General features: G+C 37.8%; 1 protein-coding gene across 22 annotated transcripts in view; it reads left to right on the top strand.

Annotated features, from left to right (window-relative positions):
- RYR2 (ryanodine receptor 2) overlaps window positions 1-13,722 on the top strand; it is a 788,912-nt gene that overhangs the window by 739,307 nt on the left and 35,883 nt on the right. For all 22 annotated transcript variants that reach the window (XM_063790296.1, XM_063790294.1, XM_063790292.1 and 19 more), the window contains 7 exons: window positions 337-404; window positions 2,372-2,519; window positions 5,725-5,811; window positions 6,395-6,613; window positions 8,138-8,268; window positions 9,564-9,606; window positions 12,553-12,686. In XM_063790296.1, coding sequence (XP_063646366.1) covers window positions 337-404; window positions 2,372-2,519; window positions 5,725-5,811; window positions 6,395-6,613; window positions 8,138-8,268; window positions 9,564-9,606; window positions 12,553-12,686 — 830 coding nt within the window. The remainder of the gene's footprint in view (window positions 1-336; window positions 405-2,371; window positions 2,520-5,724; window positions 5,812-6,394; window positions 6,614-8,137; window positions 8,269-9,563; window positions 9,607-12,552; window positions 12,687-13,722) is intronic.

Genomic DNA, 13,722 nt, shown 5'->3' with positions numbered 1-13,722 from the left:
AGATAAGAATGAAGAGGTAGGACTTAAATTGGCATTGAAGGATGAGTAAGATTTTAGTAGGTGCTTAAGATAAAGAGGGATATTTCTGAAATGAGAAAAGAGAGTGAAAAGGAGTCCAGAAAGTTTGTCCCTACTGCTGGTGCAGTAGGTCAGTGTGCGGAAGAAGCGGGAGATGTTCGGCCCTATAAAATGAAAAACACGTGGCGCTTTTATCGTGGTATAAGCAAGAGGGTATCTTATATAGGTTATGGTTTGACACATGGTCACATGGCTCCCTCAATTCATTCAAAGGTGATGGGTAATCCTGGTTTTCTTTTCCCCATTGACTCATTCAAGGAACAGAAGGCAAAAGAAGAAGAAAAGGAAGAAAAAGAAGAAACCAAATCTGAACCTGAAAAAGCCGAGTATGTATAGTTTGCATATACCTTTCCTTCGTTTCAGTTTGTCATTACATCTCTTTTTCTTGTACTCTGTCTTTGGGAGCTGCAAGGGAGAATCTCATATTGTCAAGGAGCCACAGAACTAATTGTGCCATCTCTGTGGAGAGGCTCTGACAGCGAGGACCTCAGGCCATGGGCAGGGATCACTGTAGACGCCCCCAGGGCTGCCAGTCTAGTCTTTTCCTCTCATTCCATGGGGACCTCCATTTGTGTGATTCCCTCTCAGCGGGAAAGACTCCAGTGATTGCATGGAATGCTGTTTGTAAGAGGACTCAGGGCCACAATTCTGTCTTTAAAAATCACTCATGTATTCCTGTCCTTTCCAAGAAGGGAGGAAACAAACATTCCAAATGCACTTTCATAGAATCCTGTGGAGTGGTGCTCCTTAAACCATAGACCCAGGGCCACATGCATAAAAATAAAAATCCCCAGGAGAGTTGGTTAAAACAAACATTCCTGGGCCCCAAGCCATAGATCCTGCCTCAGCAGGTCTGGTGTGGGGCCTGGGAACCTTCATTTTCACCAACACTCCTGGTATCAACGCAGCAATAAAAAAGAGCTGGATGTGAGGCGATGAAAATGCATAACTCCCTCGTAACATCAGGTTTCTCCGAATAATCGAAGCCTACATCTTTCTCCACGTTTATAGAATTTTATACGCACATTTGAAAAGTTGGGGGAGGAAAGAAAGGAAGCTTTTAGGTGCCTGTAGTGCCACTATTCTCCCATAGCATTGAAATTTTCTCCTCTATTCTGTTATTTTCTTTGGTCTGTTTTCATCGTTATGTTTTTGTAGTCAGCACTATTCATTGTCATAGATCTCACACTATTGGGTCAGTTGTAAAAATGGCCACATAAAAAGTAGACACAAATAACAGCAAGGCAGGCATTTCAATGGCAATTCTTTAACTAATATATACCTCATATGAGTTAAGATTAAGTATAGCTTATATATATTAATATTTCTGGTTTATGTATTAATACATATGACTTCACTTTAATTTAATGAAGGACTGATATTTTGCACCTAAAGGATATCAAATGTCAATTCTTCTAATTCCATTATTGTTGGAATTAATATATCATTACTATAATTCACTTAATATATTTTATTTAATAAAATTAATTACAATTAATATATGTCAGAGTATAATGATACACTTTATACATGTGAACAATTAAGTGTGTAGGCCTCTGATTTTAAATCTTAATGGAAAATGTTAAAAATTGTGCATTAAAATTATAGGCTGGGCGTGGTGGCTCACACACCTGTAATCCCAGTCACACCTGTAATCCCAGCACTTTGGGAGGCTGAGGTGGGCGGATCATAAGGTCAGGAGTTCAAGACCAGCCTGGCCAACATGGTGAAACCCCATCTCTACTAAAAATATAAAAAAAAAGTTAGCTGGGCATGGTGTCACATGCCTATAATCCCAGCTACTTGGAAGACTGAGGCAGGAGAATCACTTGAACCCGGGAGCTGGAGGTTGCAGTGAGCTGAGATGGCGCCCCTGCATTCCAGCCTGGGTGACAGAGCGAGACTCCGTCTCAAAAAAAAAAAAAAAAATAGCATTGAAATTATAATTTAAAAATAGGGTATGTGGGACAGTCATCGCAAAATCATTCTTCATTTTTTTAATGCTTTATTGCAGAATTGGAAGGAATCTGCTATGCATAAAGATTCTTCAAGCCTATAAAATGTCCTCTATATTTCAACTTTACAGAATTACCCATCTACAGGGGACTCTGATCAACAGAAAATCCTACCCCTGATTCTAAAATTCAGGATATTATCATTCACCGGAAAAGAAATTAGTTTTCAAAAGTAATATGATGGTCTAAAATATTTGTTCACTTGGGTAATTTTCCACAACACCCGTTTAGTTCTTTAGTTTCTGGAGAGCTTATGTTTTGTTTGTTTGTTTTCATAGGGGAGAAGATGGAGAAAAAGAAGAGAAAGCCAAGGAAGACAAGGGCAAACAAAAGTTGAGGCAGCTTCACACACACAGATACGGAGAACCAGAAGTGCCAGAGTCAGCATTCTGGAAGAAAATCATAGCATATCAACAGAAACTTCTAGTAAGATGTTTTAGAATGAATATTGTTACTGATATAGTGCAATACCATAATAATTTAGGCTCAGTAAATGTTTGCTGACCTCTCCCTGAGTGGCAATTAGGGAACCAGGTTAGTCCAGCACATGTTTGATTTGCTCATTGTAGTGTGTTTATCTTTTATAGTGAATGTCTCTGGCCCACTGCTCCCTACTGTCAAACCCATAACCTCTACTCATGTTCACACTCCCTGAAACCCTTTCATTTGATTCCTGCCAGGACAGTGCTCCCAGTGTCTGCCCACAAAGACATCAGGACAAGTGAATAAACATATTCTAAGGACCTGCAACAGATTTTAAAGCAAGATGTGCCTTCTAGGACACAAGTAATTCAAAAATGTTCCAGAACTAGATTAGTCAGTATTTCTATAACATCACCCTTTTACTTAAAAATCCAGGTATAAAAATATTAGCTAATTGAGCCATAGTCAGTCTTTCTATAACATCACCCTTTTACTTAAAAATCCAGGTATAAAAATATTAGCTAATTGAGCCACTTTCCATTGATAATAAGAAGGTCTATTCAAAATTGTTCTTTAAGAGAGGGATTACAGTTCTTTATATAGTGTCCTGTACATTTTACAGAGGTGTTCCCCTAATTAGTAAAGCACACATTCATATTTGGAAAACAAAAGGTACAGCTCTCTCTGTCTATTCATATTTATCTTGAAATTCTTAAAAATATTGTTTGAAAGGCCTTTATTAACATGCGTGTGTAATGTCACATATATACATATATGTGTGTCTCCTATCCTTTTCCTCCATGCTTATCTCCTATTCTTTTCCTCCTTTATAAAAATTAAACATATGTGTATATATGTATAATTTTTATAATTATATGTATAATTATATGTGTGTATATATGCATAATTTTTATAAATTTTTATAATTTTTATAAGGGAGGAAAAGGATAGGGGATAAGCATGTAGAATCCACCTACAAGAGGTACTGACCAGTGATGTTAGACCTAGAATTTAAGAACAACCCTCATAAGAAAGCCATTTGAACAGCAGAGTCATATTTAGTGTTTTTAGCCCTTGAGAAATCAAAAATTGACAACTCAGAACCTCAATGAACTACAGCATTTCACCTATAAGGAAAGTGGACTGTCCTCAGTAATTATATATTCTAAATGCTTATCTTTAAACATGTTTATGTATTATATATTTTATGCAAATATATTTTAATTTAGTTGTAACTACATTTCCTAAACCATCTTGTATTTTCCCTATATTGTTTAATACAGAGTTCACTGAACAGAAATGTTTCCTAGATAACTCTGAATAATTCTTAATTTGGTATGCCATAATGGCTTCCATGGCTGCAGGTATAGTTCTATTACAGGTGGTTTAAAGGTTGAATGGGCGCTGCAATACCCCAGTGGGTTCCTGAAGAACGTGTTTAACTACAGTTGTGTAAACCAAGTAGTTGAGATTTGGCTTCCAGCTTTCACTGTGTCAGGGTTCACATGTTCTGTTGTCTCTGCACAGCTCCTCCCTTTTCCTGCATCTCTTTGCTATCTTTCTCGGCTCACCGATTTGCATGCACATGACCAATCATGGCCACATCCGTCTAACAAAGGCCCCTTTTCCCCTAAGTGAGAGCTCAGCCTAGCTAACTCAGCCTCTGTGACCCAGATCCACCTTCCAAGGAGAACCAGTGAAACTGACCCAGTCTGGGTGTGGTGGACAGCCTTGTTCTAATAAGCTCTGGCAGTAAAGATGGGGTCCTGTGTGGGGAAATGACACGAACAGAGATGGGGTGTGTACACAGAGGGGAATATCATTCTGAGGTGTTACATTTTGATGTAGCTTTATTATGGTAAATCCCCTGACATATCCACTTAAATTATATTGACATCTCCCACTTAATATTAAAACAAATGCTTAATGTCCACCATAACCTGTTACTTTAAACCCACTTCTCTAGGCTTTATTTTTTCCCAGCCCAATAATTGTACCAGCTGTTCCCTTAGTTGCTCAGGCTCCCAAATTCAGAATGTATCATCTTTGAACCCTCTCTTTCCCACCTTAAATACAACCCAACGATAATTCTTCTCAGTTGTTCCAAATACATCGAGTCTGCCCAGTTCTTGCCATCTCCACAGGTACCATTAAGTTCAATCCACCACCATGAACCTCACCTCTGCCTGACGTCTTGTACTAACTTTCTAACGGGTCCTCCTGCTTTCACTGTTGTTCCACTGCTATCAGTTTTCACATAGTAGCTGGAGTGGACCTTCCAAATCATAATCCAACTGCACCAAGCCCTCCTGAAATCCTCTGATAGCTTCCCATCCCACCTACAATAAAATAATAATTATACTAGAATATTACATTTATTATAGATAATCAACATAATTATATTAATAACGAACTTTCCCTATATTAACTCATTTCATCTTCAAAGCCCACTTAAGAGTTAAGGTCTTTTGTTATTCCCACTTCGTATGCAGATGAGCAGAGCGATGCTACAGAAAAGATTAAGTCATTTGTCCATATCCCACACTAGGAAATGGAAGGAGGCAGGCTTCATATCCAGGCAGTGAGGCCTCAGAGGTTGTAAACTGAACCACCACACTGTCAAAGACAAGACAACCTTTTATCAGAAGCCTACGAAACCCTGCCCCCTGCTCACCTGTCTGATCACATCCCCCTGCCACCCCCACACATCAGTCTCCCTTCTTCTCACTGTGTTTCCTCCTATTTCTCAAACACACCAACATCACTCCTAACTCAGGGCCTCTGCCCTTGTCGCTCCTCTCTTTGACACACTCTTTCCCCAAATATTTGTATGACTTGCTCCCCGCTTGTGCATTCAGGCCTCTCTGTTCAAAGCTTACCTCCTGAGATAAACCTTCCCAGACCAACACCATCTAAAATAGCACCCCTATTCCCTAAGCTCCTAACCCGATGTAGTTTTCTTCTTAGCATTTAACATTCTCTGAAATTATGTTTTTCACTTGTGGGTATGCTTTTTTATTCTTTATCTCCTCCACGGTGGCAGAAATGTTCTCCCTCACTGTTAGGTCTGCAGCACCAAGAATGGTGCTTGAAACAGTAGGCTTGCGATCAATTGTTTGGGGTAAATGAATGAATGCTTTATTTAAATTGACTGCAGGTTTCAAGCCTGTTGATTCAGTGACCTTTTCATAATGTTTTTCACCCTCAGAACTATTTTGCTCGCAACTTTTACAACATGAGAATGTTAGCCTTATTTGTCGCATTTGCTATCAATTTCATCTTGCTCTTCTATAAGGTACGTACATCTCACTGTTTTAATTACTGGTATAAAACTCCAAATAGAAATGAATGTAAAGATTTCACGATGAACATATCTACTACTACTGCTAGTGAACATGTCTAAACCTATTATGAAATACTGGTGCCTAGGCACTGATATCACTGTTATCTAGGAAGGCAAGATAGATTTGTTCCTGAGAAGTGAGAAATGCCTCAGCTGAAGGGCATTTGATTTAGCAGAGGGCTTCCCCACAGCCTAATTTAGCTGAATATCTTACTTGTGACTATGCCTGGGTGTGGCATACCATATTATATTACATTCTTTTGTGATTGAGAAGAGAGCTTAGCCATCTAATTTTTTAGCATGCATTGGAATCCTCAGAATTTTTGGTTGAATAAGAATGAATTTTAAAAGTATGTTCATTACTTGCCTTTGGTTTTTGAAAAGCTATCGTTCTTAGCCTTTGCTATTAGTCCTTTCATTATGCAGTGACTTCACATCCAACTATTTGCTGAAAGGGCTGTATTTCTTTTGTCTTTTGCTTCCAATGGTATCTTAGATGCAGCAAACTGACTCTACTTTAAATGCTTTGAATCAGGTCTCCACTTCTTCTGTGGTTGAAGGAAAGGAGCTCCCCACGAGAAGTTCAAGTGAAAATGCCAAAGTGACCAGCCTGGACAGCAGCTCCCATAGAATCATCGCAGTTCACTATGTACTAGAGGAGAGCAGCGGCTACATGGAGCCCACGTTGCGTATCTTAGCTATTCTGCACACGGTCATTTCTTTCTTCTGCATCATTGGATACTACTGCTTGAAAGTAAGATAGTAAGGCACCAAGGTACCTGTGTGTGTGTGTGTGTGTCTGTGTGTGTGTGTGTGTGTGTGTGTGTGTGTGTGTGTGTTTTGCAGGCTGGACTTCTGGGGAAGCAGATTCTGAGCTGGAAATTTTGTGCACAAAGTTTCTGAGGGAATGCTCCATGAATCAACATGCATGGGGCAAATGGAGGAAGGATGGGACAGAGGGGAAAGCTGGGCTACTGTAGACACAGCAGGTGCCGTCTCCAAAGCTGGGATGCCCCTTCAGGGCTGTCCTGGCCTGGGGCATTGGAGCCTGGCCTTTTTATGTCTACATTGACTAGTCCGCCCTGGGAAGGGGCTATGGCCATGAGCTGTCTTAAAGTAGCTTTCTTTCATGTACTGATAATTATTCACATAGAGAATTTCGCCTATAACTTGGCCCTACAGAAGTGAGCTCACCCACCCACTATGTCTCATGGTAATGCAGTGATACTTGGTGTATTAAGACTTATAGAAATATATTGTGTCAATCCTAGGAGTCATTTTATAGTTTTATTATGAGGGAAGTATCTACTGCTATTCTTGGCAGAAATGCCTCATGATTTGTCACACTTCACCCAGAAAATAATGCAGATTTATCCCTAGAGGCCTGCCAAGGGAACAATATAATTTGGTGAATAGAACCCAAGATAATCTCTCTGAGTGCTCAGGGCTGCCCATTACCTGTCCAAACCTCTTTATCTTTTCCTAGCAAGCTGCTTTTTTACTGTAATGCCTTTATTTCACTTTCACTGTCCTCTGCCTCTGGTTGTAAATCTTGCAGAAGACGTGTGAAAAACCAGGGCTCAGAGTAAAAGACTAGAATGTAAAGAGTTATTCAGGAACTCCTTTCCTCCCGTTTATTTTGTTTTATGGGAGTGCATATTCTTGGCTATTTCCAGAATATCTGTGTCTATCTGCTATCTGTGCCTTGTGTAAAGTCTGTCCATGTAAAAAGAGAATCATTATGTTCTAGAGAATCATTATGTTCTGGAAATATTTTGACAAACTGACAGATTTTTGCTGATGTTGAAATTAAAATTTATCTCAAAATAGTATGTGGTGATGCTGAGCATGAAATTATTAAAGAGGTTTCTCAAATAAAACTGCACTTGAGTAGCATGCCTTTGGGAACATTGCTGCAATTGCTAAATTTTATTTCATTCATTCATGTTGAGAGATATATGTAAACAAAATGATTTTGCATAATCATCTTTTCATCTTTGAAGTTTAAAAATGATTTCATTAGTGTAATTATCTATAAGACCCTATGTGTTTAAAAACATATGCATATATGTAATATCTATTCTATCTTCTGTTTTTCCAAAACCTTCTAGATGCTTCTTCCTGCTTGAATATAGCTGATTCATTTTCATTCCATTTTTACCTTCCTTAGAAGTACACAGGAAATATTTCTTTCCAAAAGCTGTTTTGTAAAGATAGTGACCACAAGATATGCCAGTAAATCTAAACTAATTTTAACATATTTATTTTTCCTGTGTAGGTCCCATTGGTTATTTTTAAGCGAGAAAAGGAAGTGGCACGGAAATTGGAATTTGATGGGCTTTATATTACAGAACAGCCTTCAGAAGATGATATTAAAGGCCAGTGGGATAGACTCGTAATCAACACACAGTGAGTAAATAATTATATGAGACTTTCTGCACTCAAAAATTTCAGACATGAAAATATTTGGTTGGAGTTCCTGCAGATTTGTCAAAAGTTTAGCAGAGGTGAATAATAGTTATATATTCAGCCAAGAAGAATCTAAAGACTCAGTGCTGTCCAACTCTTAATGGTGGATGTCCTCAATTTTTGCCCTCTGAGTTCTGAATTCCTTAATTAAAAATGGCTTAGAGTTCATTTCCAAAGCACTGATGGAACTTCACATCCATTACTCAGCGTTCAGGGATGTGTGTGGCAGGAAGTGCATGACCTGCAGGCAGGGTTATCTCATCCAAAAGCGGAGGAGGCAAAAATTATTCATTAACGAAAAAGTTGTAGCATTAAAGGAAAATACATTGAATTTTACACCTTGAATATATCTGAGTTATCAACTTTCAGTACCATCAAGCACCCTAGCATGAAACTAACTAAATATTAGGACACGGTGTAAGATGTAAGACAGAAAAACAAATGCTTTTTCTAGCCAATAAACATTTAGCCCTGTGAGATCAAGACCCAAACTACTAGCTGCTGTTCTGAGTATAAATCCATCACAAAAGTATAATTTTTTCACTGTAAAAAGAATTAGTGCAATAGTTGTAATAATTTATATTTACTATTCGAGTGAAATCTTTTTAAAATTGTGATTAGTTTTGCTAATTAAAAAGTCATTTGCTAATGGGTTCCGAGTTGTCAAATGGAGATTATGTATACATGATACATGTTTATCCTAAATGCTAAATGTATTGTTTAGCAATTCTACCATTAATACTAATTTCTAAGCAAGTCAGTCCCTTTAGGTAAACTCTCTATGTATTAGTGAAGACGCTAGAGTTGTGCTTTGCTGCTATGCTCGAAGTTTCTGTGAGGATAAGTGGTGGGAAGGAGATTTTTTTCTTCATGGGAAAAACAATGACAGGTTTCTAGATACTTTAATTTTTAAAGGCAATTGATAAAAAGGTCTATGTACTGATATGTTATAAACAAATAAATATAACAATGCTACCTAATAAATATGCTCATATTCTTCTCCATTAAAGTATCAGCTTATAATCTTTTGTATATATTTACATGTTAATATTTAAAATAATATTCAAATACCTATGATGCAGGAAATTATGTGATGTTAGCCAAATTCATTGTAAGTTTACGTGGCAGGATATATGTTTTCACATTATTTTAAGTATGCCATATATCCCAAATGATATGTTATTATTTGTCATTAAAAATAATACTATTTACTTCTATGCTTTTCTATATTTTAGGTCATTTCCCAACAACTACTGGGACAAATTTGTTAAAAGAAAGGTAATGTTACTTGGAACCCTCTACATTTTTCTTAAAGCACAGTTTAGATTTTAATTTGATGTGATTCAGATGTAGAATAAGATATTGAGGTATAATTTATCTGCCTATTAATGTCTCCATTTTTTTTTTTTAATTTTTGAGATGGAGTCTCACTCTGTCACCCAGGCTGGAGTGCAGTAGCGCGATCTCAGCTCACTGCAACCTCAGCTGCCCAGTTCAAGCAATTCTCCTGCCTCAGTCTCCCGAGTGGCTGGGATTCCAGGTGCCTGCCACCACACCCGGCAAATTTTTGTATTTTTAGTCGAGATGGGGTTTCGCCATGTTGGTCTGGCTGGTCTCTGACTCCTGACCTCAGGTGATCTGCCCGCCTTGACCTACCAAAGTGCTGGGATTAAAGGCATGAGCCACCACATCCGGCCAAATATGAATTTCAAGAATAGCACATAATGGCCGGGCGCGGTGGCTCACACCTGTATGTATCTACAGGTGTATGTGTGTGTCTATATATATATATATAGACACACACACACACACATATATGGATACACATATGTGTGTGTGTATATAGACACATACACATATGTGTGTGTGTATATAGACACATACACATATGGATACACAGGTGTACACATATATGGATACACACGTGTGCACACGTATGTGTGTACATATGTACGTGTGCATATGTGTACATATGTATGCATATGTATATACATATAGAAATGTGTACATGTACATATATGTACATATATACACATATGTATATTTGTATATGTGCATATATACACGCGTATATTTGTATATGTGCATATATACACGCGTATATTTGTATATTGCATATATACACGCGTATATTTGTATATGTGCATATATACACGCGTATATTTGTATATGTGCATATATACACGCGTATATTTGTATATGTGCATATATTCACACACGTATATGTGCATATATACACATGTATATTTGTATATGTGCATATTTTTTTTTACTTTGTTAGAAGCAATGTGTTCGATTTTTATGTGGAGGAGGTACAAGTGTTTTGTTCCCTCATGACCTGGCATGTTGATTAGCACTGCGCTAGTGTATCTGAGCACACCCAAATTAGGCAAAAGCTTTGAAAGAATAATTTTAAAATGATTTTAAATAATTTGAACATTTTATTCCTATTATTTAATGGAATAAGGAAGAAGCTTCTAAATTATTAAAGCAAGAGTTTCATGCTTTAATGAAGAAAACTCTATCTGTAGTCAAATAAATAGATAAACCATAATGGCAGCTAATCCTGTTCCTGGCTTTCCCGCTATGGTACCTAATTTGTCCTGCAGGGAATGTGAGGACACAGTCCACAGAGAATCCCCCCGGCTCAAATCAGCCCAGCCCATTTTTAGCACTGTGAGAATAATGCAAAACAAATGGTTTTAATTAACCTAAGTAGTTCATGTTCATAGGCTCTTTTGGTTTCTTTTAATTTACTTGATTGTATACATTCAGAAAAAGCCACTTTTTATACCTGTTAATCCCTTCTTTTCATCAATATATTTCCTTCTTCATTCACTTCAATCTTGTATTTTCACATTCTGTCTCCTTTTGTAATCTTTTCTCCTGTATAGTGGACTCCTTTTTTGCTACCAGTGATCTCTCCTCCTGCTGGTCTTTAATTGCTTTTCCTGTTCCCTCCATTTTCTTTTTTTGTTTTTGAGACAGAGTCTCACTCTGTTGCCCAGGCTGGAGTGCAATGGCATGATTTCAGCTCACTGCAATCTCCACCTCCTGGGTTCAAGTGATTCTCCTACCTCAGTCTCCCAAGTAACTGGGATTACAGGTGTCTACCACCATGCCTGGCTAATTTTTGTATATTTAGTAAAGACAAGGTCTCACCATGTTGGCCAAGCTGTCTCGAACTCCTGACCTCAAATGATCCACCCACCTCGGCCTCCCAAAGTGCTGGGAGTACAGGAGTGAGCCGGGAGTACAGGAGTGAGCCACCACTCCTGGCCTCCATTTTCATTACTGTGTGAGACTCAGGAGGTGTATGAACCAGAGGCCAAGAAGAGCTGTATCCCAGAGTTGGACATAACTGAGCTCACAGAGGAGCTGTGAGCACATCCAAGCCCTGCTCTAAAAACATGACAAACGGGCAAAGCCAGGCAAATGGGACAGAAGAGAAATAAGCAAGGAAGCTGAAGGGGATTGTTAAGAATTATTCTAATGATAGACATGGAATCTATATTAGATGATAATTAAAATGAGGATGGTGACAAGGTTGCAGGTCCTGGTGTTACTGAAGAATTGCTGGGGTCAGGATACTCAGGGGAGTGGGGTGGAAAGATGGGCATTGTGGCCAGAGAGTTGAAGGGTTGAAATCGAGACCATGGAAGGATGCCACCCCTGTGATGTGCCCCCTATTGGCATGCAGAGGTCTATGCAGAAGATCATTGGCTGGGGAGTCAGGCATGGCCTGGTTGCTTCCTGGACCCATCTCTTGCTGAGTTTAGCAAACTTAGGCACATTACATGAAGTTTTCTAAGGTACAGTTTCTTTATCTGCAGAATATCAATAACATGAAACCTACATATTGTGACAGTCACATGGAATGAAGCATAATTTTTGGCACAAAGTATTAATTTAGTAAAGGTCATTCTCATTCCATTTCCCTCCATTTCTTATGCTTTTATTTCAGCTCATCTTCTTCCTTGGTATGTCTCCCTCTCTTGAATGAGAGAGAAATCTTGTTCCTCAGATAGGTATTATGTAAAATGCTGTGAATTTGTTTAGACCTTAAGCAGTGTGATCACAGAAGGTGAGCCATACACTAGATTTTAAGTGATTGTTAGGGCAAATATACAGTAAGTATAAAAATAATTAGATGTTTTATACACACATATAGATGATGTTACTTAATGGTTGAAGCCAACAAAATGCTTTCTCTCATACCCCAAGGTTATGGATAAGTATGGAGAGTTCTACGGCCGAGACAGAATCAGTGAATTACTTGGCATGGACAAGGCAGCTCTGGACTTCAGTGATGCCAGAGAAAAGAAGAAGCCAAAGAAAGACAGCTCCTTATCAGCTGTGTAAGTGTTACTTCGGCTCTATCCTACAGACTTAGATTGAAAGGGGAAAACATTAATACATTTTTAAACTTGTGCATTGATTTCCTTTCCTTCAATGTCAGAAGAATAGATAGATGAGGAAAACAGAAAGTATATAAAGTCTACTTTTACACTTCTTGGTATTTGGAACTCTGGAATTATTGGATTTTTTTCTATTAATTTTTGGAGGTGCCTTTTAATATTTATAAGAGAACAGAAAGACTATTTATGTTTTGACTTAATTTGCCTTTTCCGTCTTTAAATGATCCTTAAATCTAAGTAAAACACATGCAAAAACTCAATATATGGCTGTTTACTGGTAATTCCTGTTTGAAAAAATGTTAATTTTTCTTATGTTTTGGAAAAGGGAACTATGTAGCCCTTGTATTTAAAATGTTCAGAGGAACTCATATTACTTTACTATAATTATTGTATTGTTTTGAACAGCAAAGGCTTAGTGCATCAGAAATAATATACCGTCATACCATTACTTGTAAAGTTTACTTCAAAATGAAACACTCTTTATATACTGCTTTCATGGAATAATATGTTTCTAACCAGTTGAGTTGAATGCACCTGAATTTAAATGTCACACACACACACACATATACAGTGTGAGTGTACAGATATATACACACACCCATTTAGCAAATTTGATCAACTGAATCTCTGGAATAAAAGTAAAACATGCTTTTAAAAACGTAATTGCTTATTGTAGTCACTTAATGATTTTGGAAGAAACATAATACTTTCTCTTAACATGAGTAGGGATGTGATGGTTACTTTGAAAATATATTTCTGGTTCTGTGCAGCAGTGTTATTTTCTTAATCTGTTAGCTAGCATTAAAGATAGTTTAGCTGGCCTATCTCATTGGTCATATTGTTTTTATCTATCTGAAAACTTATTAGAGCTTCTTGGGTCTTTAAAATTAAGGTGAACTTGTTTTTGAACTTACTGAAAACAACTTGGATCAGCAAATATGAATTAAGTTCCAAAATATTACTTGAGTACTCTAGG

This window comes from Pan troglodytes, chromosome 1 (genome assembly GCF_028858775.2).
Source record: "Pan troglodytes isolate AG18354 chromosome 1, NHGRI_mPanTro3-v2.0_pri, whole genome shotgun sequence".
NCBI classification, from domain to species: domain Eukaryota; kingdom Metazoa; phylum Chordata; class Mammalia; order Primates; family Hominidae; genus Pan; species Pan troglodytes.
This window is presented reverse-complemented; position numbering and strand designations above follow the sequence as displayed.